Below are 24,691 nucleotides of genomic sequence, written 5' to 3' on the forward strand. Positions count from 1 at the left end.
AAATAAACAGAAAACGCATGCACTTTGTGAATGTGAATGTGAATGGGATAAACAAATATTAAGTAATTGCATCCAGTAGACAAACATCGAGGCGAAGGTACATAAATACACACATCCATACATAAATGTCAATGCCGGCATTGCCGCCATAAAATAAACTTTTGCCAATAACCTGCACAATTCTGGGCAGCTGTTGTTAATATTCTAATTGCTATTACACAGGCACCTTTTATACTTTCACTTAACATATTCAATGCAGCTAGCAATTCTGTAGCCGACCCGGCTTAAAAAGAATTGTCAACAAGGTGTTGCATCGTGAACCGCGCATTTAGTTGATAACCCAACTAGCGCGCTAACAATCGATAACACTAAGGCAGGCTATCGTTGTCTATCATTGTTGTTCGTGCAATTCTGAAAAAACATTACTTTTAACTGTATTGGCATAAAAACAAATATTTATTTAGAAATACTTATATACATGTAAAGTATATAAAATTAAACAGATTTATGCATTATACTTTATTATTGTGTATGGAATAAAAAAATAGTCAATTCTTGAATTAAATGGACAAACATTGAGCCAAATGTGAATTTCACTTCCTGGAAAATAATAGCCATTTTGCTTTTATTAATTTTCTCATTGCTATCAGATGCATCTTGACGCTTTTCATAATTTCACTTAACATATTCAATGTAACCGATATGGCTGCAAAAACGATTATCAACAAAGAAGTTGTAGGTGCTGCCACTTATACGGCGCTTTCGATAGCCCAACTCGAGCTAACAATCGACACTACTAAAAATCGAAAAGCGCCGAATTTTAAACAAATGTTTCTTTTGACTTTATTTGTATATAATCAAACACAACTTGGAAACTGTTCAATTAGCGTAAGAATTAAAAAATATAGCCATAAGCCACAACTGGCTTGCGCTGTTGTCTATATATGTAAGTTTATGTGTGTGTCTCGTTTCAACCTGAGTATGAGCCAAGGCTCGATTCAATTAATGCAATGAGTAAAGAGAAGGAAAAAAATTAAAGATTATTTTAAAATTGATGGGCGTGTCTCTGTCTGTTTTCATCGGTACCGTCGCTCCCGATCCTCGTAGTGGTGGTGGTGATCCTCATGTCGATGCCGGCTGCTCCGCTCATAGTCCTCACGTTTGCGCTCGCCATACCGCTCGCTACGATGACTACGGCTGCCACTTCGGCTTCTGCTACGACTGCGTGAGCTGTGACGATGTTTATGCTTCTTCTTATGCTTGCTGCGATGCCGCTCACTGCGGCTGCCATACTCCTTCTCCCGATCCGATGAGGCGGCATATTGTGGTGGCGGCGGCGGGCAATCTTCATAGCGGGAGCTGCGGGCATAGGACGAACTTGAAGAGGTTGCATAATAGTCACGATCATCGTGATAGTTCATTGGCGGATAGGCACCACGTCCAGTCCCGCCACCACCACCGCCACCACGCCCCCGATCACCTCCGTAGTCTTGATAGTCCCCAGTAGCTCCTCCAGCTCCAGCTGCCACTGGACCGGCTTGAGCTGCTGCATTGTGCGCCCCAGCATTGTTGGCTGATGCCGAGCGTCCAGAACTTAATTGGTTGATCGTGATGCCCTGCTCACGACAATATTGCTCGATTTTCTTTTCAATCTGCTTTTGAATGGGCACCGGTATGCGGGGGAAGAGCGTGGAGAACCAATCCAGTTTGGTCATAAACTGATACACCATCTGGCCAATGGTCATCACCTGTGGGTGTTGTGGAATAAATGATTAGTTGTTTGCTTGCATGTGACGTGCTATTTAAAATGTAATTGGGGCTCATACAGTTGACTCACCTGGCCGCCACCGGCTTTCACGTCAATTTCCTCCTCATCCTGCAGATAATCCTCATACCAATCATATAGATCTGCCGGTGGTTGGGTGTAGCGTAAGTACATGAAACCTGGATGAATAAGAAGTCAAACGAGTAAGAGAGAAAGAGGCAGCATTAGAGGTGCATAGAATGAAGACGGGGGCCGTGGGCCTAGACGAGAGGGCCGGGCGAGAGGAGCAGGAGCAAGCAACGAGTAACGGCTGAACTCATGCGACTTACCAACACCTACCTAGTGCCCGGATGTAGGCTGAATCTGTATGATTTAACAGTCCATTAACCTGCTTGCGCGTCAATCTAAGCGTGTAGAGTTTATAGAGCAGACAATACGCTGTGGAAACGATGCCGCCGGCGCCAACGCCACGCACCTGTAATGAGGACATGATTAGGACGAACAGAAGCATAGATGGGAAAGTCCACCACCACCACTAATTTGCCAAAAATTATCATTTCAGGCGGGTGGGGCACTCAAAACGATAAGCGCTACATTTCATAAACAACTCACACCGCCACACATCCCCGTTTGGCCGGATGTTTTGCGTGATCCGCGCTCCCACGGCTCCATGTGTTTCACCTGATAATAGATCTCATCGACAACCTCGTGATAGGTTTTCAGCTTAAACAAGTGCACTGCAATAGATCAAGTTGCAACAGTTGCGATATAGATTTGTATGTGTGTTGTTGTTGGCTTTTCACTTCCACACTTCCACTCACCTTTAAAATAGCTGGAACTCTGTATATTTGCAAGTATCAGTGGGTTCAGATTCATCGAAGTCTCATTGCCCCAGAATGGCAATGTATTGTGTTGCTTGCCCATTTTTTTGCCGCCGGCCGAGGACGACGCCGAATACTCTGCAAAAGCGTTACGTTTTCATTCATTAAGTATTGGCGCGGTTTTTTATCTTTCTTTCCAACGCTATTTAATGTTTGTGAGTTGTTGGCTTGCCGGGGCAGCTGGCAAACACATTTGCATACACACACATGCAGATATGCTGAAATATATACATACATACATATATATACACACACTACCTTACCTTCGTCCACCATGGCTGCAGTTTGCGCCAATCTCCAAAGTGCAATTTACAAGTAGTCGAAAATTGACATTAATTTTGATATTATTATTTTGCGCACACCTCACAGCAGTGGCAAAAGAACGGCCTCAGAGCTGAATTTGCAAACGTTTAGTTGCCGAGAAAAGGCCATGAAGAGTAGCGAGTTTGCGCGTCACAGGGATGTTGGAATCGTATCGACAGCTCGATATGCGCTACATCGAGATGAAAGGCATTCACCTATCGGTGACAATGTCACAAGTCACTGCTTAGCTGTACAGGCAATATTGAGAAAATGTGAAATTTAAAGGGATAACAATTTCTAATTATTTTGCCTATCACAAAAAAAGTGCACACAAGTTCCATAAACGAATCAAATATATTTTTTAGGTTTTAATATGAACTTTGTTTAATAAAAGATTGTTTGGATCATATCTAGCAACAAATCCCAAAGCATTTGTCCTAAGATCCAATAAAATTATGAATTATTAAGCTTATAATTCCACTTGAGCATATCAGTGGTATTGGTTTCTTACAATTCTAAATAAGTTAAAATTTGAATTCATTCATTCATACGTAAGTGGAATTAAACTAATATAAATTTACTTTTATTCGATCCGTGTGCAGAACATTTATGGAAAATCTCCAAACAATTTCACGACAAATACCCCTCTGGCATTGTCTTGCTGTGAATGTGGAATGTAGAATCACTATTTCCAGTCAATGTTGAATCATTTGCCGTGCTTAAATAGTTTACCCACCACTTGTTCTGTTTGCGGCATTCTGTACTAATTCAACTTTCTCACCTTTTGCTTTAACTTTTTCACCTTGCCTATCGCTGCTATCGAAAATGTACATACAGGTGTTTCTGAGCACTGTTATAAGAGTTGATCATTTTCGTTCATTTATGGCTGTTACACAAAATCCCAAATCTGCCCTCAATCCTTACAAATAAATAAGCTGTAATTAATTCAATTAAATAAATGAAAATTGTATTAGTGTTTCTTATTTATGGTTCATTCAATGACAAGCCAAGCAGCTAATTAAAAAAATAGTTATCGCCGATACGACTGAGTAGTTCCAATAAATGAACCGTTGAAATGAACGACACAGCTCTAGTGTGCGTTACCTTGCAACACTTAAGAGTTGTGCTTCATCTCCCTGGCTGAAGCAGAAGCGCAGGAGGAGCAACAAGAACACGACATTATTTATTCGCGGATACGCGTAACTTAGTTGCAGTTTTCAGATCAAATCGTATCGTTTGCAAAATGAAATGCGCTAAATGCATTTATTGAATGAGCACGCTCCAGTATATTAATTTAACCGCAGTCTGCGCGGTCCGAATCAGCGACAGCGACCGACCTTCAAATTAAAAATTATACATACCCTAATGCACATACTGTGGTGCGCGTGTGTGGGTGCATGTAAAGGAAAAAGGAAAAGTGTTTTACCTGATTCGCTGCTCTAATCAATTAAAAGTAAAGCAACAGCACACCAACACCAGTCTTTCCAAACAATAAAAAATTGCAAATTCTAGTAATTCGCCGTAAATTTGAAACTGACGGTCAGAAGCTGGACATTGTTGTTGTAGGCTGTAAGTGGCAGTCGTGGGTGTAAAAAGCCGAGCAGCTTCTAAAAAGCGCAGCAGCAACAACAGAAACACCAACAAAATACCGAGAAAAGTCGTGTTCACGGTCATGGTCAAGCGGGTGGTGTAAGTGTAGGTGGAAGGCGTTGGTGTAGAGAGTAGTGGTGGGTAGAGAGGCGGAGGTAAAGTTGTGCGTGAGCGAGCTGCGAAAATGTCAAGCGAATCATCGGGCTCAGAGAGCGAGCTCTACGACCCCCTAGCCGAGGAGCTCCACAACGTTCAGCTGGTCAAGCATGTGACCCGTGAGAATATCGATGCGCTCAATGCCAAGTTTGCGAATCTGCAGGAGCCACCAGCGATGTACTTAACAGGTAGCCAGCCATCTCCCATCAGCTGTGCAGCTGCAATTTGTGTGCGTCTGTGTGTGTAACATATATGTATGTATTTGTTTTTTTTTTTTAGAATACCAGGAGCTGACCTCCAAACTGCACGAGTTGGAGGCTAAAGAGCATGAGCTGATGGAGCAATTAAATGCCCAACAACAGGAGGAGGAATGTCAAAGCCAGAGCGAACAACAACTTACAGCTGAGAGCCTCCAACAGCCGCATTATCAGAATCAAACGCAAATATTTCAACAACAACGTCAACGGGCCCATTTCCCATGGCGTCATGGCAGTGATTTGACGGACAGCTTTGTCTCCTCCGGCACGGCCAGCTGTGTCTCCTCCGGCACGGCCAGCTTTGTCTCCTCCGGCACGGCCAGCTTTGTCTCCTCCGGCACGGCCAGCTTTGTCTCCTCCGGCACGGCCAGCCAATGCGGCACATTGACGCGTCAGCCAAAAATTCTGCTGCGCGCCCATTTACCCAACCAGCAACGCACCTCAGTGGAGGTGGTGCCGGGCGTGCGTCTCTGCGATGCTCTGAGGAAGGCTCTGAAGCTGCGGCAACTGACACCTGACATGTGCGAAGTTAGCACCTCGAATAGCAGCGAACATATCATCATACCCTGGAACACGGACATTGGCACGCTCCATGTGGAGGAGATCTATGTGAGGCTGCTGGATAAGTTCCCCATACGCACCCACATCAAGCATCAGTTCATACGCAAGACATTCTTCTCGCTCGTTTTCTGCGAGGGCTGTCGACGGCTCCTCTTCAATGGTTTCTACTGCAGCCAATGTAACTTCCGATTCCATCAGCGCTGTGCCTACCGAGTCCCTATGCTCTGCCAGCCCTTCTCCATGGACAGTTACTATCAAACTCTTCTGGCCGGGAAATCCAATGATGGTGGAGAATTTCCAGGACGTGGCGCAGCTGTGCGGTTTAATGTGAGTAGCTACGGAATTAATTGAAAAATTGCCTTACAGATCACTTAAACAATTAGTTCGGATTTAAATTACATATATGAAGTTTGAACGCAAACAATCATTTAAACCGAAACTAGCAACTGAACTTTATAAATGAAATCAAATCCGTAAGAAATTATTATTTAGATCAGTGCATTATATCAAATAGAAACGATCGCCGGAAAAATCACACTTAGTAGGATAACTTTTTTTAACCGACTTCAAAAAAGGAGGAGGTTATAAATTCGTCTGTTTATATATTTTTTTTTATGTTCATTACCTTGGTAGACTCGAGTGTACTGCCGACACGGCAGAACAATCTGGCAACTACTGGACACTGCCAAGACCGATATCCGGTTGTAATGGCCACAAGAGAAGAAAAAAGCAAATCTAGTATTTGGGAGTTTTGTAAAGTGCTTCATCAGTATCCGAAGTTTCATCAAAATGGGCGCACTGTAGCTATATAGGATTAATTGGTGCATCGATGTATCGATTTTTACGTTAGCGATTGTTTTAGATTTTTCCTCGATGTTTTTAGATTCGATGCTCTGATCGATTTTTATAAAAACATCAATTCTACGGATATTGCCGCCAAGCGGAAAAATCCCGGGAAATACACAAAGCTTATAAAGAGTAAAACCGCGTATGTACATATAAGTTGTGCTGTAATTTCTTATTTTAATATATATAAAATGTTAAAATATATTTTATATATTTTTACGTAAGGCAGGCAAAAAATTTAGGGATAATCATTAATGAGACACTATCATGGCACAATCATGTTAATAATGCTGTAGGAAGAACGTATAGTGCACTTAGGTTTCTCTCTTTGACGCAGAATTTCCTCCCAGCCAAACTCAAGCTCCTTATTGCTAAGACATACTTGTTACCCTCACTATTTTATGGAGTAGAATTATTCGGAAACTCTGACGCCGTAAGCCAGAACAAACTAAAAGTAGCCTTTAACAGCATTGCACGTTATGTCTTTGATATTAAAAGAAGAGAATCCATAACGGAATACGCAAAACTAATTTTTAACTTGACTCTTAACTCCTGGATTAAACTTAGGACCCTAATTTTTATTCACAGAACCATTACTCGAAAAGAACCGAATTATTTGTATGACAAAATTTCATTTACCTCATCAAGAAGAACAAATAATATAGTCAGCATAAGATATAGATTATCTTGTTCCGAAAAACACTTTTTTATATTTGCTGTTCGTCTGTGGAACGAGTTACCGCATGGCTTAAAAACAATCAGCAATGAAACGCATTTTAGAAATAGAATTCATGCGCACTATCAAGAAAATACCAAAATGAAATAAAGTAAGAGCACAATATTAATACATTTACACTCAGTAGGCAACATTTTTGTTCTGATTATAAAATAATAATAATATTAAAAATAAGAACCAAATACACTTTAAATTTATGTATAATTAAAATGTATCTAATATAAATAGGTTAAGTACGCTAATGAAATCACTTGAATTTTAATAATATCTAAGGAAATTTAATTAATGTGACTAGTGCATTAATTTATAAGAATCATTCTTGTAGCACTAGGAATAAATAAATAAATAAATAAATAAATAATTATAATGGAATGTATCGACAGAACTATTGTTGATTTACTTAATAAATAAATAAATCAATAAATAAATAATTAAATAAATAAATAAAATATAAAAATGTGCTAACTGCTAAGGAACCATGCCAAAGTAAGTAACGATTATTTAAAAATGCCGCTTGCAGATTACAACGTTTGCAGGCATGGAATGCATTTAAAACGATTTTTCCACATGCGCATTATATTGCCGAGAAGTATCTATCTTGTTGTACTTGGGATTTCTGCGCCAGCCGAAGGCTTCTTTCAGCGGCAGGATGTATTTAAAATGAGCGGCATAGCTGCATGCTGCCAGAGCAGCTCTCCAAATAAATATTCTTAAATAATTTAAGTATCGTTGAATGGATTATTAACATATAAGAAAACTTTGTAATTGTGTATTAAACTTATCAAACACAAGACATGCTTTTCAATTAAAATCTTATAATTAATGCCAAAATGGGCACCTTGTTTAATTTTACACCTTGTAACCAAAGGGTGTACTAGTTTAGTGCGAATGTAATATCCACAGGAGTGGGTATAGCGTATTTAAGTGTCTTAAATTAAGAGTTGAGCCCGCTTGACATAACCTTTTTCTCCATTGTTTTAAATTCAAGAAATTTTTATTCAAAATCGATGTTAAGTTTTTCGATTTATCGCTCCATCGATATTTGTCATGGCGATTTTCGTTTCCGATATATAACATCGAGGATCATTTCGAACTTAGATTAGATAAGAACACACAACATTTCCTCAGCAGTTAACTAATTTGTTAAACAGGCTATAAATACCCTAGATTAGAATTATTAAGCTGCCAATTTAGTTTTAACATATAGATAGGCAAATTCGGTTTAACATAAATTGATCGAATTTGGAAATGAGAAGTCGTCTGAAGATCGTTAACTTTTATTTTTTCAATCTATGCCCTATCTCACTCTTTCTAACACATAGACTTTATTTAATTATTGCAATTCACAAAATTTAATAAATATCAAGCATTGTGAATTGAATGTATAATTAGCTGTAACTAATGACTAATGGCTCTTTTCTTTGCACAGGGTCGTCCACCACGCATTAGTCAAGACGATCGTTCCAATTCGGCACCCAATGTGTGCATTAATCACACACGTTCCGTTCCCACAGAGACGCAGCGCAACCTCATGCAGGCTAGGCCGCCGTTGCCGGTAAATCGACACTAGTGCTCTCTTAATGATTGGCAATTCGATTACCAACTATTTTTCTGTTCCACAGCATCCGGGCACTGATCACTCCAACTCTACACAGGCCTCGCCCACGAGTACTTTGAAGCACAATCGACCGCGCGCACGTTCCGCCGATGAGAGCAACAAGAATTTACTTTCTTCGCGCGACAACAAGAGCTCGGAGGAGAACTGGGTAAGCCAGGATATTTATCTTTTAGGATGCATTTTTAAAACAAACTTCTAGAACTATCAAAGGGTTATATGTAAGAGATAGACATATAGTAGATTACAGTTTTCGGCTATGTATGTAGGCTGGAAGAAACCAGTTTGTGAATCAACATGGACGGTAGAAAGGAATTAATGCTTTTACATTTGTTGGCTACTTGAATAGAACATCCAAGCGGAGGAGATTTTGATTGGCCCGCGCATTGGTTCCGGCTCCTTTGGTACAGTCTATCGGGCGCATTGGCATGGACCCGTGGCTGTGAAGACACTGAATGTGAAGACACCCAGTCCCGCCCAACTGCAGGCCTTCAAGAACGAGGTGGCGATGCTGAAGAAGACGCGGCACTGCAACATTTTGCTCTTCATGGGCTGCGTCTCGAAGCCCTCACTGGCCATTGTGACGCAATGGTGCGAGGGCAGCAGCCTCTACAAGCATGTCCATGTCAGCGAGACAAAATTCAAGCTGAACACGCTCATTGACATCGGCAGGCAGGTGGCGCAGGGCATGGACTACTTGCATGCCAAGAATATTATACACAGGTATGTGCTGCGAAATTAATAATCATCATCAATCAGTCATACAATCTCTCGCATAACTATCCCACAGAGACCTCAAGTCCAACAATATTTTCCTGCACGAGGATCTGTCGGTTAAGATTGGCGATTTCGGTCTGGCCACCGCGAAGACGCGCTGGTCCGGTGAGAAGCAAGCGAACCAACCCACTGGCAGCATTCTGTGGATGGCACCCGAGGTGATACGCATGCAGGAGCTAAATCCGTATTCGTTCCAATCGGATGTCTATGCATTTGGCATTGTCATGTATGAGCTGCTGGCCGAGTGCCTGCCCTATTGTCTCATTAGCAACAAGGATCAAATACTGTTTATGGTCGGGCGAGGATTGCTGCGTCCCGATATGACGCAGGTCCGTTCGGATGCGCCGCAGGCTCTCAAACGTCTGGCCGAGGATTGCATCAAATATAATCCTAAGGAGCGTCCTCTGTTTCGGCCGCTGCTCAACATGCTGGAAAATATGCTCCGCACCCTGCCTAAAATCCATCGCAGTGCCAGCGAACCAAACTTAACCCAATCCCAGCTCCAGAACGACGATTTCCTCTATATGTGTCCCAGTCCCAAGACACCGGTGAATTTTAATAATTTCCAGTTCTACAATAGTGCTGGGAATATTTAAACGAGCAGTGAACGCCGGAGAACAATATGCTGCTGTACCTGTACTTACTACACACACAAACACACACACACAAACAAGCAAACACACACACTCACATACATATGTCGCAAGCCTGGCATGAAGGAGAATGGAAACTAGGAGGCACAGAGATGCTTTTTTAATTCTTGTTAAGCAGCAATAAGTTAATGTTTAATGTACACGCATTCACACACACACACACACACACGAATCAGCGAAAGAGAACGCTAATAGGTGTGAGCAAGAGGGAAAATGGATTGTTGTGGAAGGCATGCGCCTCTAAATATGTGTGAGTACACAAATTTCTTGTTCTCGTTGTAATGTGTGACGCTGTCCTTCGAACTGACCTCAGCTTCAGCACCTGCTGCTGCTCTTTATTATAATAAAAAAAAAATATATATGTGTATGCATATACATCATATATAAATATCGAACACAAAGGCTATAAACTGAAGCAACTTCGATGAGCATTTCTGTTATATGTGCAAAAACTAATGTAAGCTAAACCTACATACATACAAACGCGCATATGTACATACGTATATTTATGTTAGACAACTAACTAGCTGATCGAAATTAAAAATACAATATATATGTATATATATATATATATATATATATATCTATCTATATATATATATATATATATCTATCTATATATATATACATATATATAAACTATGAACAAAAAAGTAAACAATTTCATTTGCCTAATAGGGAGATTTGCTGATCCCTGCAGCTTGAGGAAAACATTTTTGTTGTTTAAGAGTTGGGCTTTCAGGGGGTTCCTCGATAATATACATATAAAAAGAAACTTCGGAAAGACAATTTATCACTTGCACCCAACTTGCGGTATAATCGAGAATGCAGCCAGTCAGTTAGTGAATGCAAGATATGTATATACTTCTGCTTAGATTAGTAGAAGGAAACAAGACTTTAATGCGATAAAATATCAAGTGGATTCTTGTAAAAAAAATATATGAAGATAGAGATTCAAGATTCAACGCAGATGGACAGACAATTAATTAACTTAACTTTTGTTCTAGTTTTCAGTCAGCCACTTATGGATATATTAAAACAACATAGATTAATAGAAATAATTAAAACTTTAATGGGAACTTTGATAAAAAATTGCAATTGCTAAACATAACGACTGGCGATAGCGAGCACCTTTGTGTAGTCCGCGCCCTTTGCCAGAGTCTTCTCCTTAAGTATGGTGCGTAAGATGGTGGGTATGGGCACATGGATGCGTGTTCCAAGCGGAGTGCCATTATCGTCAATCAGCACCAAATTGTTGCTGTCGAATTTCGGTTGTTTGGGTCGCTGATTCTGCTTTAGACCCACAAGTATACCCTTCTTCTTTTCACCTTTGATAGCCACGAGCACTTTGTCACCAATGTAGCCCACACCGCGCTTATTGTAGACATGAATGCATCTGGGCGGTCGTCCCTCGGCCATAGCCCGTTTGCCCAAATCACTGTTGTCCACAACTCGCAGGCGAGCCAATTTGCGAATCTCACAGCAGGCCGGTGTTGTGTGCAGTCCACAGGTTTCCTGTTGTTGTTTTTGGCTGCTCAACAGTAGACCACAGGCTCTTCTCGCACTGAAGTTCCTTAAAAGCATTTGCGCCATGCTGTGATACGTTTTTTTATTTACAACAACGTTAAGTTATACAATTATTATTTTGCTTTTCAGTTGCATGCGTTCGATTAGCGATGGGCGATAGCCACTAAAGCTCTCCACACAAAATCACAGTAGATATATATCGATAGCACCAGTTACAGCAATCGGCACGCACGATAACACATTGCAACTTTTGCGTAGCGCGCCAATTCAAATAGTCTGTTCAAATGCAAACACATTTGTTTGGGGTTAATAGTAAATAAACAATTGTTTATAAACATTACTTTTCCTTTATTAACTCGTTTGAATACAATGCACAACACACACATTAAATGCATTTTTCTACATTGTTTTAACTCATTCCATTGTTAGTATAGAGTCACAGCATGACTACATTTTACGCATAATAAATGATAATAAACTTGTAATAATTTATTCACTTCTTCTATATTTCATTCGTTCGCATTGCATTTGTGCTATTAGATTTTTTTCTGTTTTTTGGGTGGAGGGGGGTTTTAAACACGACTAAGTAGACCAGTCCCATTGGTTAGAAAATTGGTTACTATAATTCACTATGACATACAAAATATTATATAAGCATAAAACGTATGTATATTGTATGTGTATTATATATATATTATATATATATATGTATATCATGTATTGGTATGTATATAAATTTGTATCTTTTTTTGGGTTGTGACCTAACAACTAAAACAAAAAATTAAAAAAATACATTATTTCATAACAAAAAATTAATACGTTTTCGTTTCTTTTCTTTTGTATTTTATCCATAGATACATGTATAAAAAAAATGAACGTGCAAAAAATAAAATTGCTACTAATGAATGTGCAGCTCTTTTTTCTTGCGTTCTCTCTTTTTCTTTGTGTTAATTATTTACAGTTAATAAAATAAAAATTTTAAAAAATTGTTGTGGTTGTTTGTTGCTTTAATATTTGCGCATTCGCTTTGTGCATTTCGTTTTACGGATTTCTGACTCTCTTTTGCGTTCGATGCTCTCTTAAATGCCGCTCAAGCGCGATTGAGCTCTTCACGCTTGAAGTTGCGTATGGCGTCCAGCAGCTGAGAGCGCGGATCTGGCGACGTTGGAGTCAACGTCGTGACGCTGACGCTGCGCGACGCTGACTTCAGCTGTACTGCCGGCGCCATGGGTGGCGGAGGCGGTGCGGGTGTGTTGGCAGCTGCTGGAGCTGCTGATCTAGCAGTGGACCTAAGCTTGACCTGCAGTAGAGCGGGTGTTTCTGGGGTTGGGGTTGGGGTTGGCGTTGGCGATGGTGGGGTTGCCTGTTTTAGCTTCAGCTCCAGCCTGCTACTATTTATGACGGTCTTGGGCAATGTGGCAGGCTTCGCTGCCGGCTGAGGTGGAGTAAGTGAGGAGGGCGTACTTGTGGTACTGCCATTGATTCCATTCACACCATTTACCTCGACGCGCACGCGCAGCGCCTGCTCCTTTTCCTGTTGCTCCTTGGCCAGCATGCGTTCCTTGAAGCCTGTTCTGCGCAACGTATTCTGGCCAAAAGGTGCCGGTGCGGTTGTGGGTTCCACGGTAGATGTGGGACGTGGTAGCGAATTGCTGGTTGTGGATCCGATATCAAGGTGGCCCATTGAAGCAGGCAATGTGAAACGATTGCTCTTCGCTGGACGTGGCAGCGTTGATGAGTGCGATGTCAGTTGCACTTGAGACGATGCTGGCTCGGATGATGACTCGAGTGATGGGCTTGTAGAGTCGTTATCGACGCTTACGTCCCGCAATGGCTTCACTGTAATGGGTACTTTGTACTCCTTGCGTGGTATTCCCATGCGCAAGGTAGGTGCGGCTGTCTCGATGGTCAGCTTGACTGGCGTCCCCGGATTATCGATGGGCACGGGAACGGGCGCGGTGACCGGACCTGGACTGTTAGAGCGACGCTCAATATGGTTGGCCAGGGATTGACGCTGAGCGGCGTTGGTGGCTTGCTTTCCCCCAAATATGTAGTCACCTTCGTTTTTGATGGCCACCTGCGACTTGGGACGCTCGCTCCAGGTGGCAAAGTTGATACTGGGTGGACCGGAGTAGCGATAGGTTTGGGGTAGAGGCTGCTTTGCGGGCTCTGATGGCTCGCTGATGACGGAAGTGGTAGCTACAGGAGATATGGGAGTCGGTACAATATCTACAGCGTAGGATGTGGCAATTGGAGATGTTGCGGGAGCTGGAGCAGAGACTGTGGCAGCAGCTTTTGTTGAATCCTGGACTTGTGACGGTGTGCTGTTCGGGATCAGATTTATGGTTGGGCTTGGAGCTGAAATGGGACTGCTCTTTGGTATCTGTGGCTGTGTAACGGTCTGGTTGATCGTGGTCTTGGTGCTGGTCGGACTTATGCTACCAGAACTCTGCTCTAAGCTATTTTTTCGGGAGCTCAAAATCGTCTTGATTACCTCGAGGCTCTGAAGCGAGGGTGACTCGCCAATGCTCAGCTCGCTAGAGGAACGCCTTTGGTGCTGGCTAAGACCGTTCTGTTCGATTTTGGTGAGCGAAAGGTGCGAGGAGCTCCGCAGGCCAAGGCCATTGGAGTCACCGTGGCTGGATTTGCTGGCCTGGAAAGAGTCAGCACGCGCGACCTGACGAGTTGGTGTCGTTGGTGATGTGGCAATGCACGCAATGCTGAAGTTTGCCAGTTTATTAGGCTTGGCTGCCTCGATCTCAGTGTTTGTTGGCTGCTTACGTATCAGACTGTCCAAGCGTTGTTCATTGATAATTGTCGACAATTCATCCACGATCTCATCGAGCGGAGATCCGGTAGCGCTCTTGGGTCGCGCTATTTCCATAGCTGGCGACTCTAGTTGAAGAGTGGGGCGTGGCTTGAGCTCAAGCTGGTCAGAGAAATCTGGTGGCGGTGATATGGGCACGGCATAGTTCCAGGATGTCAACGAGGTCTGCTCGCTACTCGGTGTGGGCAGCGTGCCATTGACAGCTGGCGTATTCTGGCCGCTGGGCAGGGAGTCCTCATCATTGGCCGTCAACACGGACAACTCGGCCAGCGTTGTGGCGTGGGGTTCCGATTGAACGGGCTGCTCTGCCTTAATGGAGGTCTTACACAGCTTAAAGTTATACACCTTGATGGCTTCATCATCGTCGGAGCTGGACTCGAATGTGGACTTTAGTTCCGCCTCAGAGGGAAGACTATCGGGTAGTGGTGAGGGGGAGGGAACAGGTTCGCCTATGCCAGAGTCAGCCTGCTTGGAGGAGGCAGCGTCGTTGTCATCCTCGTCTGCGGCGCTGCTCATTGAGCGGGGCTCTGGTGTGGGCGTGCGATTGAGCAGCACTTTGGATACGTTGCTGACATTGTTAACGTGACTATTATTGTTGCTCTTATTGTTAGAGTTGGGGATGGGGCTGGAGCTGGGACTTTGGTTGGAAAGAATGGGTGCAGCGCTGGAAGGCAGCGGTGGTGGCGTTGTCGCTTGTTTCTCCACCAGCTTTTGCGCTGTGGGTGTTGATGTCGGAGCCGAAGTGGTTGTCGGTACTGGTGTCGTAATGCGCGGCGCTGGCTGTGGTGGCCCCATTGGTGGCGTTGATGTTGTCTCATTCGTAAGCGTATCCGAAATCGAAGCCGTGGTCGAAGCTAGCGATACGGTATCCACGCTGGCATCTGGTGGTGGCGCCGGAGCAGCCTTCTTTTTTACCTGCACCAGACGTTTGCGGGGCGTGGGTTCCGGCAGCCCATTGCTTGGATCACGCCTTACCTCTAGTGTTTCGTAGTGATTGCTATCAACAACATCCGGCGTCTTGGCATTATTCCCATTGCAGTCTAGTTCTGTCGACAAGTTGGGTGTGGAGGCGCACATTTGCGGGCGTTTGACAATCACTGCATACGCTGGTTCCGGTTGTGTCATTCGGTTAGAGTCAATCTCTGTCAGCACTGTCTGCTCGGGGATCACCAGTTGGCTGGGTGGACGAGGGGCGGGCCGCTTCTTACGAGGCGGTGGCGCCATACCCACCGACATTGAGGACAAAGTCTTGGGTAGCACCACAGGGGTGCGCGTATAGTTCATGCCTGTCGAGTCCATGGAGTTGAGCGAGTTGCTGGAGCTGTACGGGCTAGGTGTCTTTGTTGTGAGCTTGGAGTGTCGGCTGCTGCTGAAGTCCGAGGAGCTGCTGAGCGAGTCGCGCACGGCGGTCGTCCGCTGGAACTTAGGCATGGCGTCGGCATTGAAGTTGTCGTACGATTCTGACTTGTGGCACAGCCTTATCTCGGAAAGGCCGACGGCGCCAATTGTGGACTCACAGCTATACACCTGACTAGCGTCGACTGTACAATAATGGTGAAAAGGAAGGGGAAAAAATAATTAGACACTGGCACTCCCAATGAACAAATCTATCTCTTACCTGGGTTTCGGAACTCGTACTTGTCCGCATCCAGCTGCTTGTTGTCACAGACCATGGCGAGCAGCTTACTCAGCGCTACGCGGGCGCCCAGACGGGTCACATAGAGCTGCTCCTTGGGCAGCAGCACCTTGATGCGGAAGGTCTGCTCGAAGGGCGCATTGCTGGTGGCCGCTGGAAGCGGTGTGATGCGATTGTACTCCAGCTGACTAGTTTCGTTTATGTGCATGCCCGAGTCTGTGGACAAATGATGCAACTGTGTCGTTGACTTGGATAGCTTGCCATTGGAGGCGGAGCCGGCGACGCCATTCTTATCTGCGAATAATAATGTTTAGAAATGGATTAATAAGTTAACGACCGATTTAAAAAATATTAATATATTCCTCAACACTTTTTTAGGAAGTCAGATTGAAAGCAATGATTGAAAATCTAAATTGTAAGAAGTCCGATTGAAAGCAATGATTGAAAATCTAAATTGTAAGACCAAAGAATTTAGTCTTTTGACCACTATGGGTGTTGAATTGTATAAATTAGACTTTAAGACTACAATCGAATGAATTGGGAACATTTGTATTTGTCGCAAATCAAAATTTCAATTTAAGAGCAGAATTTCTTTCTTCAAGATTGGACGTTTATTGACAGACCAGATTGACAATACAATATTATTCTTTTAATGAAGATGTTCCATCTAATATCGGGTTTTAAAAAAACTAAAAATATAGGCCTGTCTGAAAACGTTCATTGCAAACAATAATGTGTGCAATCAGTCTGAAAAGGTACCGATGGAGCTGTCAAATTAAACTTTAATTTCAACTAATACTTTCTTAAAGAATTTCGATTGAAAACTAGATTAAAAGCTTTTAAAGAAGGCCTATTTTTTAAAGCTATAAAATGTATGGTATAAATATTTGCACTTTTCTAATGGATATGTTACATTAAATATCGGGGTGTAAAAATATAAGCTTGTTGAAAAGTCTTAATTGAAAATTACAAATGAATGCTTTAATATACAAAATTGACTAAAAACATTTATAGAAAAACCTTTATTTTTAACCTTATTGTTGCATTGCGTCTTGTTCTAGCATATCTAATTCAGTATTTACTTTTCGCAAAGATTGACATCAAATCTACCACTCAAGACAGCAATTTGAAGCACGCTATCAAAATATACGGTGCCATTTAATAGGGCGTTAAAAAATATGATTAAAATATTAATTGAAATATCTGATTGAAAATCTCAATAAACCCAACAAGCAATTAAACGACTGTAATCAGCCGAAGAATTCCATTAGAAAACAATGAAGATTGTAATATCAATTCTAAACTTTTTGTTGGGGGAATTTTTAAATCAAGTTTTTAATCAAAAATTATCCCCTCAGATAGGCAATATTTGGAAAAGTTGCAGAGAATTTTGGGCTTACCTTTCTGTTTCTTGCCGAACCAGCGGTTGAGTGTGGAGAAGCCGCCCTTCATGCTGCTCATGTCGGGGAGTGGCCCACTGTTTGGCGCTCACTAGCTCTCTCGCGCTCTCTTGCACTGACTTCTGTGGCCCGTCTATTTCCGTTTCCGGTTAGCTACGTTGTGTTTTTTTTTTTAAATTTATTTTATTTCTGTACTCGCTCAGATCGCTAAATCGTTTCGTAATATTTCCTGTACACATAAAATGGCGTCCGATTTGTACGCTGCCAAATCTGCAAGTGGAAAGAAAAAAGGCATTTGAACGCTGATTATGAAATGGTAGTCAGAAGGAAATTGGCCAGAAGAACAAAAACAATAAGAGGACAGAGAAGGAGAAGGAGGAGAAGGGGAGCAGTAAAAGCAGTAACAGCAAACTTGTGCTTATCAGTCTTTTATTGATAACGCGCACGCTCTGCCAAAGCCATAGAAATTCTTAAGCTCTTATCGAGGCAAACAGTGTGCGCACACCTTTGAACAGACATGTATGTGCATACATAAAATGTACATATAACCATACATACATACATATGTTTATTCAATACATACCTATGCACAGCTTAGCGCTTTTGTTTTATCAATTAGTTGTTAAATTTGCTGCTACAATGCTCGCTAGCTTAGCGCCTAATGGTTAACACACACACTCACACTCGAATATAGATATGTATGTACATACAACGCCTATTGTATAATGTGCGTGTGTGTGTGAGTATTTGCTTTGTGATAAGCCCAACTGGGTTCTGCAGTGACGCGCGCAGATTCTAAAATCTCGCATATGCCGGAGAACACCGAGTAACCGAGTCCCAAATACACTGTAGTTCTACCCACATAGCTTAATATTACTTATAGGTAATATTTGTACCACCAGGTAGTAGGCGTGGCAGCGCCCACAAAGTCTGTCTTCTCGTCCGTCAGATACATACTTAGTTCCTAATTTTGGTAACATCTGAAACAATTTTAAACGAAATATTTCTCAGCTTATAAAGTTTCGAACAAAAATGTCATATGCTTTATTTATGGGCGCTTTAGATACTTAAGTACAGTGAAAACTCTCTTGGCCGGACACTCACGCTCGGCCAATTTATGTCCGCTCATGTGGAGTGTTCGCTTAATGTTTTAGAAAAAGTGTCGAAACTGGCATAGGCAGCAAAACCCAAAACCGTATCCTAAAAGTATGCTGCATTCTATTTCAACTGTTTTCCATATCTTCGAATCGTATAATTGCTGTCACTGAAGTGCTTTTCATTAAAAATCTGAAACATTATTCGAATGTTGGTATTGCTAAAAAAAAGTGTGAAGCTGGAAATAGGTCAGAATATTAAAAACGCTCAAATATTATTTGCAATAGCATAAGACTTCATTATCCGTTCTTTTCAGGCTCCTAAATTCCTAGTGGCACATATTTTCATGTTTACACTTTTTTAATATCCCCCTTTCCGACGTTAGGAAACCCAGTTTGTTGACTGTTTTAATACAGAACTCTACGTTCATACAATCAAACAGACTGAAAGACTGATGAGAGAGGATAGGTCTAAATTGCCTCTTACGTTTTATAGGCAGGCCATATCAATAAAGCCAATATAGGAAAATAAACGAAAGAAATATCAACTACACCTAATTCTGTTTTTACACGGTAGATTGGTTCCAGAAACAACCGTGTAAAGAAAGACATTGATCATATGCAAAAATTGGTGATTGGATGCTTATCTCTAAATAAATATATATGCAATTTTATAATTTTCAAACCGTGTTATATCAAAATCGTGTAAAAAAATACCGTGTAAAAACAGAATGAGGTCTACTTTTTCCATCAAATTAGGAGTACGAAATTTTTGTTATCTAGCTCTCAGACTTTTTTAGAAGTCTGCGTTCATACAGTCAAACAGACTGAAAGACTCCTAGCCTTTTTGTTCAGATAGCGCGCTCACCAGAAGATATCCTTCTATCAGAGTAGCCTGTTAGTGTTCGGTTGTAGGGTATGAAAAAGCGCGCGAGTTGGGCGCGTTTTTAATCGCGTGCACTTAATTTGCACACAATGCTAAACAAATTGAATGCGGGAGGTGATCGGGCGGACAACGCCATACTATTGTATAATGACACAGTTAAGCACACACACAAACACACACTCACATATGTGGTATTTGGCATGCAAATTACGCTCAATTGCAAGACAACAACAGCAACAATAGCAACAAGGAGAGCAATAATAATCGCAACGACGCGTCGTCAACGTTTAACTCTCGCCCAGATCGTGTAATTGAGGCACGTGCCCGGCTAACTCAACTACCTACACACATATGTATGTACTTGTACATTTGATTTGAAGTGCTTGCAAACACAAATCGATTGTTTATTTATTTTCTTGCTTGAAATCTATGAGTTTTCACCTTTTAACGAGCGCTCGCTCTAATTAGCTTAACGATTAGCCAGGCTAATTAAATTTTACTCACTGACTAGTGTTTTTTAGCTTCAATGGAAGGCACACAGTACGGGTATGTACATAACCTTTGCTCAACAGCAACAACAAAAAGATATTTGTTTATCAATACCAAACCCTAGGAATGTTTATGCTATATTTAAAAGCAGTCCCCGATATCGATGTCTGGGGTGTGCGTGTGTGTGTGTGTGTGTGACACCTAACTTTAAACTTGAAAAAAAAATGAGTAACGAAAACATAAATTCCTCAGCTATCAGGCGAGGCGACGCGTACCTGTAGAATAATTTTAAAAAATCATCACGTCCCATATAAACATTTCAGCTGTTATTATGTATTTTGTTTGTTTGTTCCTTACTTATAAATATTTTTTATTTTTTTCTAAATTTAATAGCCGGCCAGAGAGCGTGCGGTTCGAGGAGGGGCCGCCAGGTGGAGGTGCCTCCCCCCTTGAACCGGGCTACAACAGAGTAGGAAACAATGTTGACAAAAATTAGCCGAGACTCGCATTAAGTTACGTTCACAAATACATACAAAACAACATCTATAGTATGTATGTATGTATGTATGTATGTATGTATAGCTTGAAGTATTCACACAACGCATCTAATAACAAAAAACTTGTTAGGCACTCAACAAAAAACAGCAAAAATAATAACAATAAGCAGCGAGAAAAAAAGCTAAAAAAAAGAGGCTAGAACTGCCACTAAAACTTGATTGGGCCATTGTAAAACAGGCAATTAGAAAACTAATCAGTGAGAAAACGAAAACGTTTCGAATGCCAATCAAAACTCAATGGAGAATCAATTTGTTGCTCGAAATTCTGGTCACGTATACCTCAAAGCTGATGTTCAAGAGCTTTGGCCCAAGTTGAGGAAATTGAATCGCCTATCAGGCACTATAAAAGCGTAGATATCTAGTCTTAATAATCAGCCTGATCATTAGCACTATTAGCTCAGCTTCTGCTTATCACGTTTCTTAGTCATACAAGCAGGGGCTACTTTTTAAAACTTTTCCAGGGGAAATACCCCACTTGAGGTGTAACCTCAGCAATACTTAGAATCAGAAATTGCACGCGATTAGTAGCATACTGATCAGCAGAAAACCACTTCGAACAAGTCCGTGCTCGATTTCGAAGTCGGTTGAAGCTTAAAAGCTAAATAAAGTACATGTATATTTGAATATTTCATTTTGAATCTGAATTCATTTGATTAATTAAATAATGAGTGATTGCTTAAAAAGTGGTTGAATTTGATTTAAAATCATTTAAATATCAATTTCAAAAATTACTGGAGCGCAAGAAGTTAATATCTCCACCGCTTTTAGTGAAAAGATAATTCCATCAATCGATGGATTTCATAATGATTTATTGCTAACAAATTATTTGAATTTGTTTTTGAATCATTTAAAATCTCTATATCGAAGACTATTGAAGCTTTATGGGTCGATAGTTCCACTCGAAAAATAGTTTTATTATTGCACTTAATTAATACATTAATTAAAATATTTTAATTTGACTTTAAAATGTATTGAAAATTTCGAAAAAGAATCTCAGAAATATAATTCCAATTCCATTGAAAACAAAAACGCAACCAAAATGTTTCACAAACTATGATTGTAGTTGAAGTATTATAAATAAATAAATAGTATTATTATTTAACAAATGCAATAAAAACAAGAAAATTTGCATTTACTTAACAACAATGTAATTATATTCTTCAAGTTGTGTCGTGAATGGCAGCAATTTTGCAACAATTAGAGCTAAACGAGAATTGCGAACTTATGAGGAAGTTGAAACTAGCACGTCATCGAATCAACCAAGAGTGTAAAACTAGGGTTAAGGGTCGTTCAATTTCCTCTCATAAATAACAGATTTGACTAATTTAGTGCAACTTTAGAAATTTATTGCGGAGATAGGCGATTGTATTTTAATTACTAGAGTCAACAAGAGTCTAGTCGAGTGTTTGGCCTATGCATATACTATAATGTTTGTATATGTATTTGTATATACTAGTAGGTGTTCGCTATCTTAATGAGAATGTAAATAGTTCTCGACTTATCTGCAATACGTTTGAGGGTTTTTATGGCCGTCTATTTGCTCACCGATTCTATTAGCTCTTATAACATTAGCAAATTGTTCAAATTGTTTCATTTTATGGGTTTTATTTTTAAACTTTTCTGAACAGATCTTACAAGTCAGAGCGCCATTTGTTTTGTTGTGTCATGTGATATTCAAGTAGTTGGTAGTATTTGAAGGAATGCATTTGATATTCAACAATTATCGAATATTATACTATATACAAGTAACTTTTCGATCTGGAAATCAAATATGGAAAATAGATCGACTTCTTCAGCTTTTATTCCGTTCTTATAGATTGAAGAAATCTTATTATAAACAAATCATTATCTAATGGTTCATAAGTTATCGTACAGCCGGTTGACTGTCGAACGGATAAACGGACATATCTATATCGATGCGTATGTATGGTTCGGTTTTTACTCGGTAGATTGGTTCCAGAAAAAGTCGTGTAAAAAAGACATTGATCATATGTTATTTTGAATCGTGCTGAATGGAAAAAGTCGTGCAACCATATATAAAATTTGTAATTTTCAAAGCGTGTTAAAAAAGACCGTGTAAAAATAGAATTACAATATGGCGTCACGCTTCCTTCTGACTTTTTTGTGTACTCTTTTTCCAAATCAATTACTGTTTCCATTATATGTTACTTAGCTGAAGATATATATACATGAATTTACATATATAAGTATTTACCATTGTATAGAGTAGATAATGCCAGCAATTCATGCCTAAATCTGACAAGTAATGCCGTAAGGTGTCAATAGCCTTATCTAACCTGCAGAAAGTAATGTATGGATTCGTTCGTTCGTTTGTTTGTTCGACTGTTTGGCAGGTGCTAGCGCCCCCCAAAATCAATGCATTACCGTTAAGTGGTCAATAGAATTGGCATAAGTGTGCATATGCCGTTATATCTATTGTTTAATTGGTATGTGGCTGATGTGTGTAGCTTCTATGTATATGCCCAAGTAATTATACACTTAGGCCATTTTTGGCACAAGTACCGCTGCGTGCTAATGAGCCAAATCAAAAGTACAAACAATGCCAGCAAGCGGACAAACGCGTAAACGCACAAACGGATAAATGTACAAACAGACGAATGGATAAATGGACGCATGCACGAAGTGTCCATTATTTGGTTGTAAAGGCCGCTGCCCCCAACCAATGGCCAATGGCCGATAGTCGATGGTCGATGATTAATCGCCACTTGACCATCGTTGATGTCTCAGACTGAAACCCAGACTCTGTCTCAGTCTCCGTTTCAGTGAATTCGAATTCGGTGGCTAATCATTTATAGAGACACACTCATTCGCGATTGCGGGATTAAAAAAAAAAACATTTTTATATCATTGTGCAATTTGCATTGCTGGCACCTCTGGTATTGGCATTGCCATTGGCATTGGCGATAATACGTATGCATTCCAATTGGCTGGGACTTCTCTAAAGTTAGGCGATGATATCACACACACTCACGATGCCAGCATGCGAAATGACGTGCGGGAATTTTTATAGACTCTCATCATTGTATTATTGCCAACTTATCAACGTCAGCCAAAGTCGGTGCCAGTTAGCCGATGAGACATCCAAGCAGCTAACCAGTCAGCCAGCAAGCCAGTCCGTTAACCAGTTAGCATCTTGGGTAACTTTGAATGCTTCCGATTAATGCTGAGCACCCATATTCTTAGCATGAAGAGGCGCTACGAATTCTGCTTATCTCTGAAGAGAGCCTGCATAAGTCGGTCGAATTATGGCTTATCAGGTAAACTGACACTTTCTGTGGGCCATGACTAATACCTAGGCTAAACAGTGGCAGGCGGGCTTCGGGTCCCGCTCTTTATCTACACATATGGGTATACTCGTACGAGTATATAGTATTATATATTTCAATTTGTGTGCAACAATTGGAGTCACTTGATTAGAGTGCCAATTGGCACAGTTATGGGCCGTTGAATGGGCTGCCTAATTGAGCATTGCACACAATTCTGCTGCCTTGGCTGATAAGAAATGCAATTGGCTATGGCTGGAGTGGGGTTTATCCATTTGTGGAATAATCTAGAAAGTGTCGCAATCACTGAACCGTTTTTCATTCAATGGTTTTCTATTGGAAAACTAATGAATTTAATTGAAGAATCTTCTAATCTTTTCAGATTAGATATAGATAAGGAAATAGTTGAGCGGAAAAAATGTTTCCTTGCCGGGCTTGTTTTACCTTTTACGGGTAAAGCTTCAACAATCAAAAGTATTTCACATTTAAGATTAAAATATATGGTGAACATATTTACAAGAATTACCAAAAAATGCTCTATTGATCTATTATCTATACATCTTCATTGAAACATTTTCCACTATCTTTTCGAAGCTTTTGTTTTTTAAATTTCTAAAATTGACGATCCTTTCGGATCGTTGAGGTTTTATTTTTCTTATATCAAGCTTTATCGTTATTAGTATGTCTGTCTGTATGAACGTTTCGATTTTTGAAGCAACTAAAGCTAAAGGCCTTAGATAATAATAATTTATAAAGTTTAATTTAATTTTTTGTTGCGTTAATAATAAAGTTGACAAATATATAGCTGACTTTATAAAAGCATTCTTCGAAAGTTAATTAAATATCATCGG

The 24,691-nt window shown here is 40.8% G+C and overlaps 4 protein-coding genes across 6 annotated transcripts in view; 1 reads left to right on the forward strand and 3 right to left on the reverse strand.

The window, feature by feature from the left end:
• Nucleotides 1-818: 818 nt before the first annotated feature.
• Nucleotides 819-3,080, reverse strand: LOC115629940 (pre-mRNA-splicing factor 38B). 2 transcript variants are annotated; one of them, XM_030526547.1, is made up of 6 exons: nt 2,910-3,080; nt 2,587-2,724; nt 2,378-2,502; nt 2,105-2,240; nt 1,838-1,944; nt 819-1,748 (listed from the first exon to the last, which is right to left on the reverse strand). In XM_030526547.1, exons 1-6 carry the CDS (start codon nt 2,920-2,922, stop codon nt 1,077-1,079), a joined length of 1,191 nt encoding a protein of 396 aa, XP_030382407.1. In that variant the 5' UTR covers nt 2,923-3,080; the 3' UTR covers nt 819-1,076. The 2 variants fall into 2 exon arrangements, with proteins under 2 accessions (XP_030382407.1, XP_030382409.1); XM_030526549.1 differs by lacking the exons at nt 2,378-2,502; nt 2,587-2,724; nt 2,910-3,080 and having other exon boundaries at nt 2,095-2,211.
• A 1,005-nt stretch (nt 3,081-4,085) lies between these two features.
• LOC115629941 (raf homolog serine/threonine-protein kinase Raf) lies at nt 4,086-10,666 on the forward strand. The gene is made up of 7 exons (XM_030526550.1): nt 4,086-4,402; nt 4,462-4,883; nt 4,975-5,840; nt 8,525-8,650; nt 8,718-8,861; nt 9,060-9,433; nt 9,501-10,666. The coding sequence occupies exons 2-7, from the start codon at nt 4,724-4,726 to the stop codon at nt 10,081-10,083; spliced, it is 2,253 nt and encodes a 750-aa protein (XP_030382410.1). The 5' UTR covers nt 4,086-4,402; nt 4,462-4,723; the 3' UTR covers nt 10,084-10,666.
• Nucleotides 10,667-11,188: 522 nt separating this feature from the next.
• On the reverse strand, nt 11,189-11,805 carry LOC115629946 (39S ribosomal protein L14, mitochondrial). The gene has a single exon (XM_030526555.1). It carries the CDS (start codon nt 11,731-11,733, stop codon nt 11,242-11,244), a length of 492 nt encoding a protein of 163 aa, XP_030382415.1. The 5' UTR covers nt 11,734-11,805; the 3' UTR covers nt 11,189-11,241.
• Nucleotides 11,806-12,656: 851 nt separating this feature from the next.
• The window catches only part of LOC115629937 (mucin-5AC), a 39,987-nt gene continuing 27,952 nt past the window's right edge, over nt 12,657-24,691 (reverse strand). For both annotated transcript variants that reach the window (XM_030526544.1, XM_030526545.1), the window contains 3 exons: nt 17,531-17,800; nt 16,113-16,424; nt 12,657-16,035 (listed from right to left, as the gene is read on the reverse strand). In XM_030526544.1, coding sequence (XP_030382404.1) covers nt 12,758-16,035; nt 16,113-16,424; nt 17,531-17,591 — 3,651 coding nt within the window. In that variant the 5' untranslated portion in view covers nt 17,592-17,800 and the 3' untranslated portion in view covers nt 12,657-12,757. The remainder of the gene's footprint in view (nt 16,036-16,112; nt 16,425-17,530; nt 17,801-24,691) is intronic.

The sequence above is a fragment of the Scaptodrosophila lebanonensis genome, unplaced genomic scaffold (assembly GCF_003285725.1).
Source record: "Scaptodrosophila lebanonensis strain 11010-0011.00,11010-0021.00 unplaced genomic scaffold, SlebRS2 tig00000171-arrow-arrow-pilon, whole genome shotgun sequence".
Lineage (NCBI taxonomy): Eukaryota > Metazoa > Arthropoda > Insecta > Diptera > Drosophilidae > Scaptodrosophila > Scaptodrosophila lebanonensis.

Coding starts and splice junctions, on each gene's coding strand:
- LOC115629940 (XM_030526547.1), bottom strand. Junction 2,503..2,586: donor GAGTTCCAGCTATTTTAAAG/GTGAGTGGAAGT, acceptor GATCTATTGCAG/TGCACTTGTTTAAGCTGAAA. Junction 2,241..2,377: donor AAACGGGGATGTGTGGCGGT/GTGAGTTGTTTA, acceptor TCCTCATTACAG/GTGCGTGGCGTTGGCGCCGG.
- LOC115629941 (XM_030526550.1), top strand. CDS start 4,724: ATGTCAAGCGAATCATCGGGCTCAGAGAGCGAGCTCTACGACCCCCTA. Junction 5,841..8,524: donor GCGCAGCTGTGCGGTTTAAT/GTGAGTAGCTAC, acceptor TTCTTTGCACAG/GGTCGTCCACCACGCATTAG. Junction 9,434..9,500: donor GCCAAGAATATTATACACAG/GTATGTGCTGCG, acceptor ACTATCCCACAG/AGACCTCAAGTCCAACAATA.
- LOC115629946 (XM_030526555.1), bottom strand. CDS start 11,733: ATGGCGCAAATGCTTTTAAGGAACTTCAGTGCGAGAAGAGCCTGTGGT.